Source organism: Bufo bufo, chromosome 6 (assembly GCF_905171765.1).
Source record: "Bufo bufo chromosome 6, aBufBuf1.1, whole genome shotgun sequence".
Classification (NCBI taxonomy): Eukaryota; Metazoa; Chordata; class Amphibia; order Anura; family Bufonidae; genus Bufo; species Bufo bufo.
In genome coordinates, this window is record NC_053394.1 from 134,875,462 (window position 1) to 134,896,699 (window position 21,238).

The window sequence follows — 21,238 nt, forward strand, 5'->3', positions numbered from 1 at the left end:
TTGTGGTGCACTATACGATATGCACAGTATATACCCGGCACTTTACAGCAGCATTGCCTCCTTGTGGTGCACTATACGATATGCAGAGTATATACAAGGCACTTTACAGCAGCATTGCCTCCTTGTGGTGCACTATATGATATGCAGAGTATATACAAGGCACTTTACAGCAGCATTTCCTCCTTGTGGTGCACTATACAATATGCAGAGTATATACAAGGCACTTTACAGCAGCATTTCCTCCTTTTGGTGCACTATACGATATGCAGAGTATATACAAGGGACTTTACAGCAGCTTTGCCTCCTTGTGCACTATATGATATGCAGAGTATATACAAGGGACTTTACAACAGCATTGCCTCCTTGCGCACTATATGATATGCAGAGCATATACAAGGGACTTTACAGCACCATAACCTCCTTTTGGTGCACTATACGATATGCAGAGTATATACAAGAGACTTTACAGCAGCATTGCCTCCTTGTGGTGCACTATATGATATGCAGAGTATATACAAGGGACTTTACAGAAACATTGCCTCCTTGTGGTGCATTACACGATATGCAGAGTATATACAAGGCACTTTACAGAAGCATCATCTTCAGCTTCATCTGTTTTGCAGCTTTGTTTTATCTACCGTATTATCAGTGACCAGTCCTTTATTGATAGCCTTAAAGGGAACCTATCACATTGAAAATACAATCCGATCTAAATAGAGTATGTCATGAAGCAGATAGAGTCAAGCAGATTAATATATAGTTTTGTGGGGAATTATTCAGTTTAACTTTCTATTTTAATGATGTAAATCTCTGGGTCCAATGGGAGGTCTTATTCAGTAAGTGACCGCCTTCTGTGTATGCCTGTGTATATAAAAGTCCATCCCTCCGTAGGACCACTGGAGTCCTAAGTCAACGATGAATAGAGATTTAAAACAATGAAATACAAAGTTACACTGAATCATTTCCCACAAAACTATATTTATTTATATATATATATATATATATATATATATATATATATATATTCTGGTGAAGTGTACGATAGAGGTGTGTTTCCAGTTTAGTTGGGTGTGGTGGAAGAAATCCAGAGATCACGTCTTTGGTTGTGGGAGTCCCTCCGTCCACACCCCTAGTCCACTACAGGTATTCCCCTGGCATGAAGTGAGGCAAGCTGCGATAATCGCACAGAGGGATAAGTCAATCCTCAGTGTTTGTGAGGAGATTAATGCAGAATTGAGAAGGAAGCCTGCAGAGGCTCCGTGTGGTCCCAGCCAGGAGGGCTGAGGGGCCAGAAGGCTGAATAAAGCTTGAGTTTGGGGGGCCCAGTGGAGCCTGGAACAGAGGGGCATCACGTGGTCAGAGTTGGGAGGACTGTTGCACCGTATCCCCCCCCCAAGATATAGCATGGTCACAGTCAAGAGGGCTGGTGGACTGAACCCCAATGTATCGCGTTGGTCACAGCCAGGAATTTGCTGGACCGTATGGCTGTGCGAAGCTGGGTTTACCGAAGTGAATAGCGACCTATAGGTGAGATAGTGCTGTGTATTAGTGAGATCCAAGATGGGCAAGGTTTGTTTATTTTTGTGGTGTGACACTGGAACTGTGTTCATCATGCCAAGTGATGCCAAACTTTGATGTGCTGTGTGACAAATAAAGCACCGTTTGAGCTTGGAAACCCCCTGTTTGATGAGTTTGTCATCGCCGCCCCAAGCAGAGAGAGCGATCCTTACTATAAACACAATTTAATTTCATTTATTAGAGAATAATGTAACTAGCAAATTTCAAATTTTTATTTTATTTAAAAAGTATTGCCTACATCCACCTAAAAAAAGGTGCAAAGTAATAACCACTAGGGGTCTCACTTCCACCTAATTTGCAGTCCACTGCCTGTTGTCAGGCAAGATCCATACCTAGTAACAGAGCCTCGGAAGGCGGCTCACATGAAATGGGAGCGTGTCAGAGCTAGCTGAGCTCCTGAGCCTGATAGAAGCATTGCTTGTACACTGCTTCTGAAGAGCAGAGAAACTCTTATGTGACTGTAAGGCCTCATGCACACGACCGTGCCGTGTTCTGTGGTCCGCAAATTGCGGATCCGCAAAACACGGATGCTGCATGTGTGCGTTCCACAATTTGCAGAACGGAATAGGCGCCCATAATAGAAATGCCTATTCTTGTCCGCATCTTTTGTGGCCCCGTTGAAGTGAATGGGTCCGCATCTGAGCCGCAAAAAATGTGGCTCGGATGCGAAACCAAACAACGGTTGTGTGCATGAGGCCTAAGTCTGATATCTCCCTCCTTGTGAGCTTTCTGAGCTCCCTAGAAGAAAAGTCTTGGCAGATTCAACATAAGGGAGACATCCACTGCTTCTGAGAGAAATGCATCTAGCCATGTGGTTGAAACACAGAATAATATGGCTGAAAAAGACTTTAGGGAAAAAGAAACCAAAAAACACCAGTACCTTTACAGTTATGATTGTGTACAAAGAAGTACAACCTTTATACAAACTTTTTTTTTTTACTCGGGTACAATTTAAATCCATTTCATTTCTTATTAGAGGCTCATGCAAATGCTCTGTCTCTACCCATGCTTTACACTTCAGCTCTGCTTATCAAATTGGTTGCTTTGTGTAAACATAAGCCCAGCAGGACCTTTGTGCCTAGAGAATGGAGTGAGTCAGGGACAAGGAAATATGCAGCTGCTATATGTCCATGAAGGAGGGAGGATGCATAGATGTGGCTGGTCCCTTCCCCTCCTCAGTGGAAATAGTTCCTACATTTAGATTTTTGCATTAAGACTCCTATATGTCTCATGTCTCCCTGTCTTTTACCTTTATCTCAAAGAGCTTGAAATGTACGTCATGAACAAAGGTCCTGAACCCCAGTATCAGATCCAACTCTGCTTTGGAGAGGAATATCCAGAGTCGACACTGGAGTCGACACTGAGTTCCAGAAAGTTAATAACAGCGAATGTGAGTAAACAGGCTGGGGTACACAGGGGGTACACGTGTCATGTCATTTGTTTGTGCACCCCTACCTGACATGTTGGTCACTTCTATATTCATAGGTGGAGCCGGTGTTTGCCAGAGAACTGCTTATAAATGCAAAGACAAAACTGAGGAAGAACGCCCCAGCCATCTAGTTGCTTCCCCCCCGAACCTTCGTAGGATAAATCCTCCTGATTAAATCTGCATTTTAATCTCAACCTTCCCATTTCTTACTTCTATCTGAGGGCTCATGCACACAAATGTATTTTTGGTCCGCATCCGAGCCGCATTTTTTTGCGTGTCGGATGCGGACCCATTCCCTTGCATGTGGCTGCAAAAGATGCGTACAGCACACCCATGTGCTGTCCGCATCCATATGTCCGTTCCGCGGCCCTGCAAAAACAATTGAATATGTCCTATTCTTGTCCGTTTTACGGACAAGGATAGGACAGATCCATAGAGGACGTTCCGTTTTGCAAAATGCGGAACACACACGGCCGGTATCCGTGTTTTGCGGATCCACAATTTGCGAACTTCAGAAAAGGCCGTGTGCATGAGCCCTTACTCTGGGAAAGCTGGGTGAGAATATGGCCACCATTCCGCAGGAGCTACCACCCAAATCATTGCATGCAGAGTTGATGGAGGAGAGAGGAGGAATGTCCGGTTGTATAACTAGGCAGTACCCTAGGAAAGTTATGTGGTCTGTAACATTAGTCACATCTGTTACCCAGCTTTCCCTAAGGATGACATTTTTTTTAACCATGTAATTGAAGAAGACAACTAAAGGACTGTGGATCTTTTGGGGGAAGGAGAGGGAAGAAAGTATTAATATGACAATCTCCCCTTCCTTCCCATGCAATGCTTGGACATACGCCTCTGCTCAGGGAACATTTTGGACTGTTGGGCAATTCAGGATTATGTTCTGATTTTTGGACGATTTGAATTAGCTATTGAATGTCTCGAGCTACTGCAGCTGTGTGAGCAGGACACACAGGACGGGTTGTAGGGCTTAAGCAAGAATGTTTCCTTTCCCTGGCAGTACACAGAGATCTATAAGATAGTGATAAACAAATGACATTAAAATGCTTCATCATTTTTAAAATCTTGCATGTATTCTTAGTACACAGGGGCGTAACTATAGGGGAAGCAGGGGAAGCGGCTGCTTTGGGGCCCTGACCCAGAAGGGGCCCATCCAGGAGAAGGAGGACTGCAAGATTTGGTCAGGGCCCCCTCAACAGTATTACACAATGAAATGATATACAGTGACAGTATAGACAGTGTAGAAAACGGATGGAACAGCTGCCGGGCCTGGTCTGAGAGAGCGATCTTTACTAGCCACAGGAATGGGGGCGGCATGAAAGGAAGGGGTTGCGAAAAAATTACTGGGGGAGGGGGCCCCATTCAAAAAGTTGCTGTGGGGCGCAGTCATTTCTAGCTACGTCACTGATGGTATATGACCTCTATTGATATCTCTCACCCATCTACTCCCTAGAGTAGGGCCACATGGCACGCACTGATACAGCTGCAAATTGTCCAACAGCCACAACACATATGATCAGCTACATTTATTGAAGGGGTTCCCCAGGATCGGCCATCAGTATGAGATCGTCGGGGGTCCTACACACTGCTCCCCCGCTGATCAGCTGTTTGAGGAAGCTGCAGCAGTCGCTGGACCTCCAGTGAGCACCACGTCCTCCTTGCAGCTTACCAAGCGCAGCGCCGTACATTGGAATTGCAGCTTAGTCCCTTCACTTGAGGTTCGCTAAGGCATTGTGACTGATGAGAGTGACATCACATGGCCTAGAAAGAGGCCTAAGTGCTCACAGAGCGCCACGGCCTCTTCATATAGTTGATCAATGGGGGTGCCAGGAGTCGGGCAACCACCGATCAGGTACTAATGACCTATCCTGAGGTCTGGACATCAATATCAACATTTCAGAGAACCCCCTTTAAATTTATTTAAGTGACCGCAGGATTATGTCATCAACAGCTGTGTCACTTGCATAACCACATGTCCATTATAATCGACAATCCGGTTTTGTGGGTGAATAAGTGATTTCTTGGCAAAGTCATAACAAAAAAATTGGCCGCCCTCCCCCTATCTTTAGTGTCCAGCCATGTTGCTTCCCTACTTCTTTAAGGCCGTTCTCCTGATTCATCACAAAAACATTAAAAAAATAAATGAATCCTTTATTTTGAGCATCCCGTCTACTTTCACACTGGCGTTTCTGGGTCCGCTTGTGAGATCCGTTTCAGGGCTTTTACAAGCGGCCCAAAACGGATCAGTTCAGCCACAGGAATGGGGGCGGCATGAAAGGAAGGGGTTGCGAAAAAATTACTGGGGGAGGGGGCCCCATTCAAAAAGTTGCTGTGGGGCGCTCAGAATGCATCAGTTTGGCTGCGTTTGGCCTCCGTTGCATTTTTTTTTTTTTGACGGTCACTAAAACGCAGCTTGCAGCGTTTTTGTGACCGTCTGACGATGCAGGGCCTAGTCTGTAAGTCAATGGGGACGGATCCGTTTTTCACTGACATAATATGGTGCAATTGAAATCAGATCCGTCCTCCATTGACTTTCAATGTAAGTCAAGACTGATCCGTTTTGACTTAGACTTTTTTTTTTAATGAATAATGCAAACGGATCCGTTATTAACGGATACAAGCGTTTGCATTATTCGTGCGGATCCGTCTGTGGAGATACAAGACGGATCCGCACAAAACGCGAGTGTGAAAGTAGCCTTAGATAATGAGCACAACGACTGTTCAACTTCAAAATAAAGGATCCGTCCCTTTTTTTTCCTTCAGAAGAACAGAAACCAAAACGGTGATGTGAACCCGGCCTTACGGGGAAGTGCACCTTTAAGGCTACTTTCACACTTGCGGCAGAGAGATCCGGCAAGCAGTTCCGTCGCCGGAACTGCCTGCCGGATCAGGCAAAATGTATGCTAACTGATGGCATTAGTAAGACTGATCAGGATCCTGATCAGTCTTAAAAATGCCTGATCAGTCGAAAAAATGCATTGAAATGCCGGATCCGTCTTTCCGGTGTCATCCGGCAAAAACGGATCCGGCATTTATTTTTTCACCTTTTTTTCAGTCTGCGCATGCGCATACCGGAAGGACGGATCCGGCATTCCGGTATTCTGAATGCCGGATCCGGCACTAATACATTCCTGAGGGAAAAAATGCCTGATCCGGCATTCAGGCAAGTCTTCAGTTTTTTTAGCCGAAGATAAAACCGTAGCATGCTACGGTTTTCTCTTTTGCCTGATCAGTCAAAACGACTGAACTGAAGACATCCTGATGCAAATGGATTACTCTCCATTCAGAATGCATGGGGACATACCTGATCAGTTCTTTTCCGGTATAGAGCCCCTGTGACGGAACTCTATGCCGGAAAAGAACAACGCAAGTGTGAAAGTAGCCTTACATGGTTAGTTTGTTTTTTAACCCCATCATGCCCTATAACTTCCAATAAAAGCAATAGCTCCAGTGCATACCCAACTGCAAGAACCTGTGAAGATATGTGTTGTAAATAAAGTGTGTGATGATGATCAGGACATTCTTATTTTTCCCCCATTTTCAGCCCCATCATGATATCAGGATACATAGATACAGATCTCATTTATTACAGGTCATACTTTCAGCTTCCTTCACAGTAATTTGGCAACTAAGTTTTGATACATCATCTACTTGGCAACACGTGCTCCATATTTACATGTAAGAAAAGCCTGTAAGATGCTGTGAAGCAGCGGTCCTTCAACTGTCACTAAATTACAACTCCTAGCATGCCCTGACAAATGATAGGAGTTGTACGTCCCAACAGCTGCGGACCATTACCACGGTGGATTGTACAATTATCTTAAAGGGAATATGTCAGCAGCGACCTCCCTATGCAGCTATTTTCATACACAGATAGCTGTCGTTCCCCTCATTAAAGTGCTGCTTTTCTGTTGTAGATCTGAAGCTCCAATCTTGAGTTATGATACTTTTTCCTAATATTCAAATTACGCCTTTGATGCAACGAGGGTATTACTATTGCTCTTGTTGCACCCAGGCTCCACTCCTTTCTGTGGCCGACCCCTCCCTTGCTGCTTTGATGGACAGGGCCCGGCAGTGGCAAATTAGCCAGGGAGGGGTCGGCCACAGAAAGGAGTGGAGCCTGGGTGCAACAAGAGCAATAGTAATACCCTCGTTGCATCAAAGGCGTAATTTGCATATTAGGAAAAAGTATCATTACTCATAAACGTTTAAGGCTACTTTCACACTAGCGGCAGGACGGATCCGATCCGACAGGCTGTTCACCCTGTTGGATCCATCCTGCCACTATTACGCCGTGCCGCCACTCCGTCCCCATTGACTATAATGGGGACGGGGGTGGAGCTCTGGCGCAGCACGATGAGAGGCCGCCGGACTAAAAAGTCGGACATGCAGTACTTTTTAGTCCGGCGGCCTATCGCCGTGCTGCGCCGGAGCTCCGCCCTGTCCCCATTATAGTCAATGGGGACGGAGCGGCGGCACGGCGAAATAGCGGCAGGACGGATCCAACAGGGTGAACAGCCTGTCGGACCCGTCCTGCCGCTAGTGTGAAAGTACCCTAAATCAGGTGAATGTCTACGCAAACAGTTGGATAGGGAGGTCTCTGGTGACAGATACCCTTAATGGGGTTGTCTCATCATAGACAATGGGGGCATATCGCTAGTATATGCCCCCATTGTCTTATAGGTGCGGGTCCCACACCTATATAGAGAACGGAGCCCCGCAAGGTGGTGGCTGGAGGACTCCGGCCTTGCCACCACCAAGCTGGCTCCCCATAGAAGTGAATGGGAGAGTACCGCGCATGCGCGGCCCCTCTCCCATTCATTTCTCTGGGGCTGATGGAAAAAACCGAGCCAGCTATTTTCGCCGGCCCCATAGAAAATGAATGGGGGGCAGCTGCGCATGCGCACTGTGCCCTCCTTCACTTGCGGGACTCCGTTCTCGATATAGGTGCGGGTCCCAGCGTGGAACCTGCACCTATAAGACAATGGGGGCATATCCTAGCGATATGCCCCCATTGTCCATAATGAGACAACCCCTTTAAAAAGGACATTCTTGGTAAAACTGGTAGGTAACTCTGTGTAGGTATGGAGCATGACAGAGAGATTCACAGAGAATCCCTATCTAACGCCCCAGTTCCTTAGACCTTGTGTTAGACATAGAGCACTTTACCAGCTTTTTCAGTGCAGTTTCCCAAAAAACAAAAACAAAAAAAACAAAAGCAGCAAATGTCTTGATTGGCCTGTTTAGCTTAATTAAATGGGTTTTACTAACAATGTGCAAATTTGCAGTAAACCATTAGCATCAAAAGGACATAGCGCAGTGCATAAGTGCTTGAGTCTAATGTTGGCGGGCACAATGCCTCAATGAGCACTCGTTAAAGAGGACCTGTCACCACTACTGACCTGTCTGTTTTGGTAAGTACTTGTATTCCATATAAAATAACTGTTTCTGGAGCATCTTTTCTTATAACTTTGTGTTTAAATATTTGTAAATAAATTGACAACAGTTTTTTCCTTTTCCTTTTGTGAAAAGGGTGTGTCCCATAAATGGTATGGTATGGCACAGTCAGCAGCGATTGGACAGCGTCAGAGTGTGCAGGGACACACCCCAAACAGGTAACGCCTAGTTGTTCATTTATTCATACATTTCAAGGAGGAATAACAGAGGAGAGACACAGTGCAAAGATTCCCCAGAAAAGTCTTGGCTAAAAAAACATGACAGGAGTGGTGACAGGTCCTCTTTAAGCGTTGGGGTGCGTTTACTTTTGCCACTACATAGGATGAGATTATTTACATGATATATTGGGGTGAAGAGGAAGCTAAGTGTATATTAAGGGTTGGCCAATCTCGGACATTGATGGCATATCGCTACGATATACCATCGATGTCAGATAAGTGTGGGTCCCACCACCGCTCCATTTACCTCGATAGGACTGCTAAAAATAGCCGAGTCAGCGCTCGAATATATTCAGAACTCCCATAGTGGTGAACAGAGGGTGGTCGCACAGACCAGTTCTGGAGAAAGGTGTGGGACCCACACCTATCTGAGATTCATGGCATATCCTTGTAATATGCCATCAGTGTCTGAGATGAAAATGACACTTTAAGAACGATAGTGACCATTGGCAAGTCGGGGATTTAACCGGCGGTTAGGGCTACTTTCACACTGGCGTTTCTGGGTCCGCTTGCGAGATCCGTTTCAGGGCTCTCACAAGCGGCCCAAAACGGATCAGTTCAGCCCCAATGCATTCTGAATGGATAAGGATACGTTCAGAATGCATCAATTTGGCTGCGTTTGGTCTCCGTTACGTTTTTTAGACGGTCACTAAAACTCAGCTTGCAGCGTTTTGGTGTCCGCCTGACGGTGCGGAGCCAAACGGATCCGTCCAGACTTACAATGTAAGTGAATGGGGACGGATCCGTTTTTCACTGACACAATATGGTGCAATTAAAAAACGGATCCGTCCCCCATTGACTTTCAATGTAAGTCTGGACGGATCCGTTTGGCTTCGCACCGTCAGGCGGACACCAAAACGCTGCAAGCTGAGTTTTAGTGACCGTCTAAAAAACGTAACTGAGACCAAACGCAGCCAAATTGATGCATTGACGTTTTGACTTAGACTTTTTTTTGAATAATGCAAACGGATCCGTCATTAACGGATACAAGCGTTTGCATTATTCGTGCGGATCCGTCTGTGCAGATACAAGACGGATCCACACAAAACGCGAGTGTGAAAGTAGCCTAACATTTACTTCTTTTTTTTTGTACACTTCCTGTATATCGTAGCGATATGTCATCATTGTCCAAGATAAGTCAACCCCTTTAAGGGCTGTTTCACACTCTGCATGTGAGCGTGATTCTCCATTCTGGACACTGCTCGTCTTGCCGGAGCTGACTGCATTATACTGATTTATAAGGCCTCCTGCACACAAACGTTTTTTTTTTTTGTTTTTTTTTCATTTACGTTTCGTTTTTTGCGTTCCGTATACGGAACCATTCATTTCAATGGATCCGCAAAAAAAAAATGGAAGGTACTCTGTATGCATTCCTTTCCGTATTTCTGTTCCGTTCAAACATAGAACATGTCCTATTATTGCCCGCAAATAACGATCCGTGACTCCATTAAAGTCAATGGGTCTGCAAAAAAAAAAAACTGAATGCATACGAAATGTGGCCGTATGTCTTCCGTCTCCGTTCCGTTTTTGCGGAACCATTTATTGAAAATGTTATACCCAGCCCAATTTTTTTTATGTACTTACTGTTTAAACATTATTGTATGCTTCCATTTCCGATACGCAAAAAACGGATCCCAAACAGAAAAAACAGAACAGAAGCGGAAATACTACTTAAACAGAAAAACGGATTGGTGAAAAACGGACCGCAAAATACTGAATAGGGTCGTTGGCAGGAGGCCTAATGCTGTGTGTCTCTGTATGATCTTATTGCGACAGACTCATAGTGACAGCTTTATGTCAGTATGCTTCTGTAGGAGTAAGGTCATGCAGAGGCGGCTCATAGATTTAGGGGTCATATATGCCAAAGAGACCTGTACAGAGGTGGGGCCCAGCTTAGGCTGCCCTTATTCTCTTTCCTCATTGGAATAGCCCTCCCCGTCGATATGTATGTCTGCATTGACATTTAGGGATGAGAGAACTGTCTCAAGGATCATGCTGTCCTCCTACAGGGCTTTTCAGGGTGTGTGAGATGCACAGGTGTTGGGGAATTTTATAGGTGATGCAATAATAGTGGTGTAGTGGCTGCAATCACACTTTGTGGGTCCACAGGCCACATGAAACATAAGCAAGCAGCAGCTCTATCAGTGGACAGTGCAGAACCTCTGTGACTCATCTAAATGTCCAACACTAGAAGGATCTACAGATGTAGCAGGGATGAGTATGTCATTTCATTCATTCATAGTGGTGACGAGTTCAGTCCTGCTACATCTGAAACTCCCAATACAAATGAATGCTTTACATGTATTATGCATAGATCAAGCTTCTATACTACATGATGTAGCAGCAGATGGCAGTGACTTATTTAACTGGTGGATAGGTAGCGTGGGTTTTGCACCAAGGCCAAGGAGCTACAGTACAAGCAAAACCTTAATTGTGACCCAGGGGCTATAGACCATCTATATCCTCCTCGTCCATGCGGTCACCTAAAATATTCATTAAAGCAAGTCCACATGCTGGAAATTCGAAGAGGCATGTAGTTAGTCATTATGGCTATAGAAGTATGGCTTGGCTTCCTCGTGTTCTCCATCGCGTCCTCATTCGACCAAAGAGGTCAGACATCCTGTGCTTCCAGACTTCCGAAATCTGTTTGCTGCTGCCACGGCAAACATATTCTTCTATTGAGATTAAAAAATAAAAAAAAGGAAGCTGTAAATCAATCTGTCGTGTAAATCCTGCTTTTCTATGCCCCTGAATGGATTCTGGAAATAGCAAATGTGCTCAGTTATATATTACTTCATAACCACTGAAATAGCAAATTACCCCTTAAAATTGTATTCGTTAAAATCCCACATGAAATAAACAAACAATAAATCCAGATACTATATTGAGACTTAGGACTAATCCAACAAAAGTAGGTATTAATACTTTTACCACATTAGTGGTTACTCACGATACAGCTGACCTCCATGAGTAGGGCCCGAAACGATCTTTTATTCTCTCCTGATGGTAAACAGATGTAGATAGCAGCTGTGCTGTTGCTTTGTGCTTTTAGGCAGTAGGGGAGCTGTCCCTAATGATCTACGCTTTCCCTGCCTAAAAGCAGAGTAATCGCTTGGAAAGGGGCGGCCCCACTTATCGGTGGCGGTACCATGTTATACTGGTCTCTTCCTGATATTACCCCAAATACAAGAACACTGCCTCAATGCAAAGGTATTGCGTTTCGATGCCAGACAGTCCTGTGTAGGGAATCCAGATCCAAGTCACAGCGGAGGTAGATGGACCTGACTGTACATTGTGCCACTGAAAAGAGTCCCTTGATGAACCCTTATCATCTGGATGGGGAAAACGCATCGGGACCATAATTTAAATTTTTTTAAATTTAACTTGGGGCTATCATTTTTTGCAACGTCTACCTCCGCTGTGACTTGGATCTGGATTCCCTACACAGGACTGTCTGGCATCGAAACGCAATACCTTTGCATTGAGGCAGTGTTCTTGTATTTGGGGTAATATCAGGAAGGGACCAGTATAACAGGGTACCGCCACCGATAAGTGGGGCCGCCCTTTTCGGAGCGATTACTCCGCTTTTAGGCAGGAAAAGCGTAGATCATTAGGGACAGCTCCCCTACTGCCTAAACTGTTATTCCTACTACTTCTCTCCTGGATGAATAAGAAAGCATAAAGCAACAGCTGCTATCTACATCTGTTTACCATCAGGAGAAAATAAAAGATCGTTTTGGGCCCTATTCACGGAGGTCAACTGTATGGTAAGTAACCACTAATGTGGTACAAGTATTAATACCTACTTTTGTTGGGTTAGTCCTTAGTCTCTGTATAGTATCTGGATTTATTGTTTGTTTATTTCATGTGGGATTTTAAAGAATACAATTAAAGGTTATTTTTTAAGGGGTAATTTGCTACTTCAGTGACATACATATACAATCCCCTCCTAGATATCTTAAAGTCTCAGTGATATTGTTACTTCATAACCAGGCAAATTTTCCATCTGAATGAAAAGCCGTAATAGCCGGCATATTCATTATCTCTAAGCTTTCCAAGAACCGTTAATGGATCCTCCAAATGGCACATCTGCTTAATTGGTGAGTGATAATTGATTTGGGATATATTACTCCATAACCTGGCAGATTTACCTATGCAGAGTCATGGTAAAAAGGCTTGTGGGGGTTGTAATGGCAGACATGTACATTACTACCTAGCTTTCCCAGCTTTTGCCTACTGCCTCGACATAGAAAAATAATAATTTTGGTAACTGTGGATTATGCTGTTTATAGACTATTGTCGAGAGCCAGTTCGCTGATGACTGATCTTGACTGCAAATTGTGAATCAGTGAATGACTTGTCCCATTGAAAGCTGAGTAATATAATATTCATTGATACAATTATAAAGATAGAAGTCATTGAAACTCAACCCAAGATTCTGGTGACTCTCAGGATTTGTGCCAAGAAAATGTCTCCATTGACTTGACAAGCACAAAATGCTAACTACAGGATTAAGACGGCTGTAAACACAAACCTTCCAGCGTCTCCTCATCATATATTTCCTAAGCTCCATCTGAGACTTCAGGAGACGGTTGCAGAGTTTCGCCTTCCTGGCAAGGTCATTCAGCCACGGGTGCTTGAGACACTGACCTGCACTCATACGCCCACTGAGAAGAAAATACAGATTACCCAAAGTTAATTAATAAAAACAAAAGATGAATACTGTCACCTGTCGTAAAGAATAAAACCACTATAAAGAAAATAGCTACCATAATACTGACCCCTGTAGACAAGAACGTAACTTGTAACCTATGCAAGCATACAACTACTATAGTACTGTCACTGCATACAAGCATATAACTACTCTAATTATTACCCTAAGTACAAGAATATAAGTACTATAAACTGCCTCCTATGTACAAGCATCTAACTACTATAATTCTTCCCCTACATATAAGAATATAACTACTCTAATACTGCCTCAATATGTACAAGAATATAACTGCTATAATACTGCCTCTTATGTACAAGAATATAACTGCTATAATACTGCCCCTCCTATGTACAAGAATATAACTACTATAATACTGCCTCCTCTTTACAAGAATATAACTACTATAATACTGCCCCTAATGTACAAGAATATAATTACTATAATACTGCCTCCTCTTTACAAGAATATAACTGCTATGATACTGCCTCTTATGTACAAGAATATAACTACTATAATACTGCCCCCCCTATGTACAAGAATATAACTAATATAATACTGCCTCTTATGTTCAACAATACAACGTGTTCAGAAAGTTTTCATACCCTTTCACTTTTTTCACATTTTGTTATGTTGCGGCCTTGTGCTAAAATAAAAATAAAAATAAAAAAATCACTTTTTCCCCATCATTTTGCACTCGATTTTTTTTTACATTTTTGAAATATTCACAAATGTATTAATAAGGAAAAACAAAAATAGCAAAGGGTCTGAATACTTATATCCATGTGAAATGTCACTTGAAATTAAGCTCTGGGGGCCTCCCATTTCTCTTGATCATCTTTGAGATGATTATACACCTTGATTAGAGTCACCTGCGGTAAATTTAGTTAATTGAACATGATTTGGAAAGACACAGCCCTGTCTTTATAAGTTAAGTGCATTTCAGCGCAAAAAAAACAAGCCATGAGGAGGAATGAACTGTCTGTAGAGCTCAGAGTCAGGATTGTGTTGAGGACAGATTTGGAGAAGGGTACAAAAGATTTCTGCTGCACTGAAAATTCCCAAGAGCATAGTGTCCTCCATAATTCTTAAATTGAATAAGTTTGGAAAATCTGGACTCTTCCTAGAGCTGGCTGTCCCACCAAACTAAGTAGTCAGGGGAGAAGGGCCTTGGTACGAGAAGTGTGCAGATGTGAGAAACTTCCAGAAGGTGAACTATTACTGCAGCATTCCACCAATCTGGGCTTTATGGTACAGTGGTCAGAAGAAAGCCTTTCCTCAGTAAAAGACACATGAAAGCCCACCTGGAGTTTGCAAAAGGGCATCCAAAGGACTCCCAGACTGTGAGAAACAAGATTCTCTGGTCTGATGAAACCAAGATTGATTTTTTTTAGCCTCAATTCTAAGCATCTTGTTTGGAGGAAACTAGGCACTGCTTATCCTCTGCCAAATACCATCGCTATAGTAAGGCATGGTAGTGGCAGCATCATGTTGTGGAGATGTTTTTCAGCCAAGACAACACTGGAGTGACTTAGGAACAACTCTGTGAATGCCCTTAAGTGGCCCAGCCAGAGCCCTGACTTGAACCCAAATGAACATCTCCAGAGAGACCTAAAAATGAATGTCCACCGAAGGTCCCCATCCAACGTAACAGAGCTGGAGAGAATCTGCAGAGAAGAATGGCAGAAAGTTCCCAATCCCAGGTGTGCAAACCTTGTGAAATCATACCCAAGAAGACTGGAGGCTATAATAATTTCCAATGGTACTTCAAATACACACTAAGTAAGGAGTCTGAATACTTATGTCAATGTTTTTTTTCCAATAAATTAGGAAAGATTTCCAACATTCTGTTTTTGCTTTGTCATTGTGGGGTATTAAGAACAGAATAATAGGGAAAAACTTGATTTTTTTTTATTTTTAGCACAAGGCCAAACAATAAACATGTGAAAAAAGTGAAAGGGTCTGAAGACTTAACGAATACACTGTATAACTACTACAATACTGCTCCCTAGGTACAAGAATATCACTACTATAGCTATATAAGTACAAGAATATAACTAATATAATACTGCCCCCTATGTGCAAGAATATAACTACTAGAATATTGCTTCTATGTACAAGAATATAACTACTATAATACTGCCCCCTATGTACAAGAATATAACTACTATAACTCTGCCCTCCTATGTACATGACTATAACAACTATAATACTGCTTCCTACGTACAAGAATATAGCTACTATAATACTACTCTCTATGTACAAGAATATAACTACTATAATACTACTCTCTATGTACAAGACTATAACTACTATTATACTGCCTCCTAAGTACAAGAATATAACTACCATAATACTGCCCCCTATGTACAAGAATATAACTACTATAATACTGCCCTCCTATGTACATGACTATAATAACTATAATACTGCTTCCTACATACAAGAATATAACCACTACAATACTACCCCCTATGTACAAAAATGTAGCTGCTAGAACACTGCTCTCTATGATAACTCCATTCTTCATCTTGTAGATCCTGCATTATATCCAACTCTGTTGGTACATGAGACATTTTGTCTTCCATTGCAGTCACATAGTGAAAGTTGTCTGAATAATGTAGCTGTCAGCACTTATCAGAGATGTCATTATGTGATGGCAGTGGAATTTAAGAGACTGAATGCCCAGACATTGCTGGATTACATATGAGGAGGTCCAAACTCTATTGTTATATAAAACTATATTTTGATTGGAGCTGCTAATTGGAGCTGTGACCAATATTGTCATCCAAACTGTATCCATAGCATTACTATGTGTGCAGGGCAATACATGATCATTCCCACTTACTAAATGAAAGAATTATTGTTAACACACATATACTTCCTATATAGCATGTGATAAATCACAGCAATGGCAACCTCATGAGTGCTGAAGTTGTGTAACCAGGTATTGCACCCATTTTCTGAAGTCTCAGCCTATAGTCCACCTCAGTCATCCTAAGACAAAAGACCTTTAGTAGAGTAACCATCAGAAAATCAGGGTCTGACCTCTTTTCTCTCACCAGTAGATTGGATATAAAGTCTTTGGCTTCTTCTGATACCAACTCAAAAGGTTCTTCGTCAAAGTCTGCTTCTCCCGACAGCACACTATTCATTGTCTCTGCGTCATTAGCACCCAGAAATGGGGACAATCCACTTACCCTGTGGTAGTACAAATATATTAATGACAAAAAAGTATACATTAGACCAAATACCATATAAATACATTATTACTGCCTCCAGTGTATATAACAACTATAAGACTGCCTCAAGGATATAACTATAGTATTTTAATATTGTCCCTACGTACAAAAATATAACTTTAATAATGCCTTTTTGTGCAAGAATGTAACTACTATAATACTGCCTCCCTATGTACAAGAATATATCTACTATAATACTGCCTCCTATGTACAAGAATATTGTCACAGTCGTTACCTCTGGCTGTGACCTTCTGTCCTTGCTCGTTCGGCGCTCCTTGCTGAAGTTTCGTTCCTGTGTTATTTGTGGTTCTTTATGGGTTAACTCCCCTGTGTGCCTATTAGGAGTTAATCCTCTCTGTCTGCTCCATGGGTGTGGCCTCTCTGCTGCACCCATGGAACCTGTATATAAGGCTGAGGTTTCCTCAGTTCTGTGTCAGCTCTCCTGGTGTGTGTTGTCTTGTCCTGCTCTGCTCCTGGTTTGTACTCTCTCTCCCATGCTGCTGACCCATGGGATCCGTGTCTGTCTGTGCTCTGTGGGTTTCCCTACTTGTTCATTGACGTCCTCTTTGATGTCCTCTTTCCTGTGTTTCTGTTATCTGTTCTGCCAGTTATGTTTTAGTTACCTTGTGTGTATTCATGTCTCTGTTCAGCAAGTCCTTGCCGCACCTGTCTTTGCAGCAGAGTGCCATGCGCAAGGCCATGCAGTTTACTACTGGTGGAGCAAGTCCTTCTCTGCTCATTGTCACTCCTGTTTCCTTGCTATGTATTCCTGTTTGTGTTATTAGTTTCCCTGTTTGTATTTGCCTGTCTATGTTATGTTTGCCTATGTGCCGTCGGTACCTTCTGGTATCTGTTGTCCATTTACTCCTGTTGTCACGGTCTAGTTCACGCTCCAGAGTGGACCCTCCAACTCCCTGCGGCAAAGCCTAACCCTACCATCTGGGGCCCTAGTGAATACCAGGAGTTGCTTAGTCACGCCCCTCTGGAGAATTACTAGACAGTGGCGCAGTGGGGGTTTTCTCCCACTGTGCTGGCGGTACATAGAGCTCATGTTTTGTCTGTGCTGCCTTCCCTGGTTTTTGTTTGTGCAATAAACTCTTGTGTGTCTGTACCTGATTTCCGTTTGTTTATTGCTTGCCGACGCGGTGGTCTCTCCTGGGACCTCCAACTCGTGACAAATATAACTACTATAATACTGCTTACTATGTACAATAATATAACTGCTATAATATTGCTCCTATGTACAAGAATATAACTATTATAATACTGCTCCCTATATATAAGAATATAACTACTATAATACCGTCCCTGTGTACAAGATTATAACTACTAGAATATTGCTTCTATGTACAAGAATATAACTACTATAATACTGCCCTATTTACAAGACTATAACAACTACAATACTTCCCTATATACAAGACAATAACTACTATAATACTGCCCTATATACAAGAATATATCTACTATAACTCTGCCTCCTATATACAAGAATATAACTACTATAGTACTGCCCCTATGTACAAGAATATAACTACTATAATACTGCCCCCTATGTACAAGAATATAACTGCTATAATACTGCCTCCTATGTACAAAAATATAACTACCATCATACTGCTCCCTATTTACAAGAATATAACTACTATAATACTGCACCCGATGGACAAGAATATAACTAATATAATACTGCAATCATAAGTACAAAAATATAACTACTTCATAACTGCCCCCTATAAACAACGACCACAGTTTTTCCCATACACATATAGTAGACTATTACATCATGTATGTAATGACACCAACACTCCACATGTCTGTCTTGAAAGAGACGTTATCAAAGTTGATGACTTCTGGTGACAGAAATTCAGCGGTCCCAAAAGAAACCTTTAGCTTGTTTTGTGGTTTATACCTTTGGGAAAAAGCGAGGGTGGGTTTACACAGAGAGATGGCATTTATTACACAGAACACGGTATATACAGTGTGAAGATATACTATAGAGAGCTGCCAGGTGTATAGAACTTACCTCCGGGCAAGGCCAAAGTCTATGATTTTCACCTTGTGGCTGATGGGAGACACACAGACTATGTTTTCTGGCTGTAAATGATAAGAAGAAGATGAATATAGACCTGGAATGGCACAGAAATCTATCTTTCCTCTTCGTCCTCTGGCAGTACATGCATACATTGAGCTGCCTTTGGACTCTAGGAAAGCAAAATTACAGTTAAAGGGGTTGCCCCACGGAAAATATTCTACAGTTTTCAAACCAGCCCCTTGATCTGAATACGTTTACAATTGCATGTAATTAAACATTTTGCATAGCCACTGAGTTATACCATAAAATGTGTCTGTATAGCGCCACCTGCTGTTTGTTAATTTTCTTATTTCTTTGTCCAGCTCACTGAGAACGCCACACATGCTCAGTTTAATCCTTCAACTGCCTTCTGAGCTGTGATAGGGAAGCATGGACACGCATCCATAACTGCAGTAGAACAGACATTCCCCTTTAGCTGTCAGCTTGATATAAATCTAGCAGAGCAATGAATGGGGAGATCTCTGGATCCATGTGAGGTACAGGGCTGGTTCTAGCTTTGTTAGAAAGAGACAGTCATGTACTATATGATGTCTGGTTTTAATTTTTTACATTAATCATGGGAGAACCCCTTTAAGACAAGCTTCAGCTTTCCTCCTCGTTCTCAGGCAGAGCAGAGGGGTCTGATGTGTGTATGTGCTGCCTTTGGACTTGAGGAAAGCAAAATAACAGGTAAGACAAATTTCAGCTTTTTTGCAGTATTACACATCCCTGCCCCCCCCCCCCTCCACCCCCAACCCGTTACTTTAACCAAGTGTCAGTCTTCACTGCATGTCTGCAATTATATTTATGGGAGAAGGAAGTAAAGAAATACTTCCTTCTCCCATTCTATTTATGTCCAAAAACAGGACAGCCAGGGTTGGACTAGCCCACCAGAGGATCCTACAGAGGGCTCAAACCCTGACAATAATGGACACCTAATAAAACCGGACCCTTAATGTTAGGCCCTCAGAATCATTTCCTCTGGTGGGCTCCGACGCTGAGGACAGCAATGGCTGAGCCGATAGCAGCAATGAATGTAGGAGGGATCAGTCACTGCTGAGCTCCAGTTTGACCATCCTTCAGTCCTACCCTCTGTAGATATCTTTAATTCATGGCAGCTAGTCCCATTCTCTGAGCCTGAGCTAGGACATGGGAAAATGTTAGTAAGACTCATGGACAGGTGGACAGGTGAACAGTTGTGGTGTTAGATGTCAGACGATACATGGAGCTACTGTGTAGACGTAGGGGGGACGTCGATAACAAGAGCTATCCAAGGACTGCATGTGCAATAAACATCTCCCAAAAGCAAATCTCCCCCTGGTCATTGGTTACAGGGAAAGAACTTACTGTGAGTTTCTTGTAAAGGTCACAGGTCATATCTGCTGTAAGCAAACTGATGGATCGCTCCAACTAATCCCCCAGGCTTTGGATCCTAGGCATCTCATAGGTTCCTATTAATATGCCCAGACTCCTTCACCCTCAGTCAAGCTTCACAAACAGGCCTGCGACAATATATCACTAAGAATCTGACAGGGACGGCAATCTGAGCTGCTGGGTTATTAGAGACTCCGATCCTAAAAGTTATTTCAAAATTGCAAAATTCTGCACAAAGTGCATGAGTCATCAGTGGTACAGAAAGATGGGGAAAGGGGGGTTATTCATATTGAATGAAATATTTAGTAAGTGCAAGTCAGATATCTAAGGGGTACAGCTTTGCATTGCAGGAGCTAAATGTATAATACTCCAATTCCGCTGCATCCGGGATCCTGTTGGTTTCCTGTTACAGTATGATGTGCCTAATATTTCATCGCTACCCGCTGCTGGTGGTGCCTTGTGAGAGATGTAGTATACAAAAAAACTGGACTTTTACTGCCATTTCCAGCATGACAAACCTGGACCAAACCGTATCAGCAGGGGATAGGTGGAGGTGAATAATGATTCTTTTGTATTTTTAACCTTTTCTCCATTTCTAACCCATTTTCTTTTAAAAAAATAATAATAAATATATATATATATATATATATATATATATAAAATAAAATTCTCCCTTAAAAATCCTTTTAAGCTGTTAGGAATGTTTAGGGGTCCAGAGGTTTTCGTTGCCTCCAAGCTCTGGACCCAAAGATCGTCCCTCTACCCTAAAAAAGGCATGGAGTAATATTAAAAACGTGTCTTTTTACAGATTTTTAGCACTGGAGCCTAAGAGCTGTATGCCAGACCACTGGGAGTGCATCGGTCACTGATGGATTTCAGGTAGCACCCCGTAGAATTCTGAATGCAGCTTTGGATGTGACTGGAGTGTGGCATCATATAAGTGACCATGACATACCTTTAGATCCAGGTGAAGCACATACATCTGGTGCATATAGAAGATTCCCTCACAAATTTGTCGCACAAACACCATGGCGTCCACCTCCATCAGCTGGTAGCTGTCGTCAATAATCCTCTCAAACAGCTCCCCTCCCGCCACACTGCACAACATGAGCGTAGTATTGAGTGGTGCCAGAGAGAAGT

The 21,238-nt window shown here is 42.8% G+C and overlaps 2 protein-coding genes across 8 annotated transcripts in view; one reads left to right on the forward strand and one right to left on the reverse strand.

Moving 5' to 3' along the window:
- LOC121003376 (interferon regulatory factor 4-like) overlaps positions 1-3,272 on the forward strand; it is a 31,360-nt gene extending 28,088 nt beyond the window's left edge. For all 3 annotated transcript variants that reach the window (XM_040435160.1, XM_040435161.1, XM_040435163.1), the window contains 2 exons: positions 2,841-2,968; positions 3,064-3,272. In XM_040435160.1, coding sequence (XP_040291094.1) covers positions 2,841-2,968; positions 3,064-3,138 — 203 coding nt within the window. In that variant the 3' untranslated portion in view covers positions 3,139-3,272. The remainder of the gene's footprint in view (positions 1-2,840; positions 2,969-3,063) is intronic.
- Positions 3,273-10,666: 7,394 nt separating this feature from the next.
- The window catches only part of MYLK2 (myosin light chain kinase 2), a 28,386-nt gene continuing 17,814 nt past the window's right edge, over positions 10,667-21,238 (reverse strand). For all 5 annotated transcript variants that reach the window (XM_040435156.1, XM_040435159.1, XM_040435157.1 and 2 more), the window contains exons 7-12: positions 21,054-21,195; positions 18,677-18,747; positions 18,434-18,562; positions 16,457-16,609; positions 13,232-13,364; positions 10,667-11,372 (exon numbers count right to left, since the gene is read on the reverse strand). In XM_040435156.1, the coding sequence (XP_040291090.1) occupies positions 11,292-11,372; positions 13,232-13,364; positions 16,457-16,609; positions 18,434-18,562; positions 18,677-18,747; positions 21,054-21,195 (709 nt within the window). In that variant the 3' untranslated portion in view covers positions 10,667-11,291. The remainder of the gene's footprint in view (positions 11,373-13,231; positions 13,365-16,456; positions 16,610-18,433; positions 18,563-18,676; positions 18,748-21,053; positions 21,196-21,238) is intronic.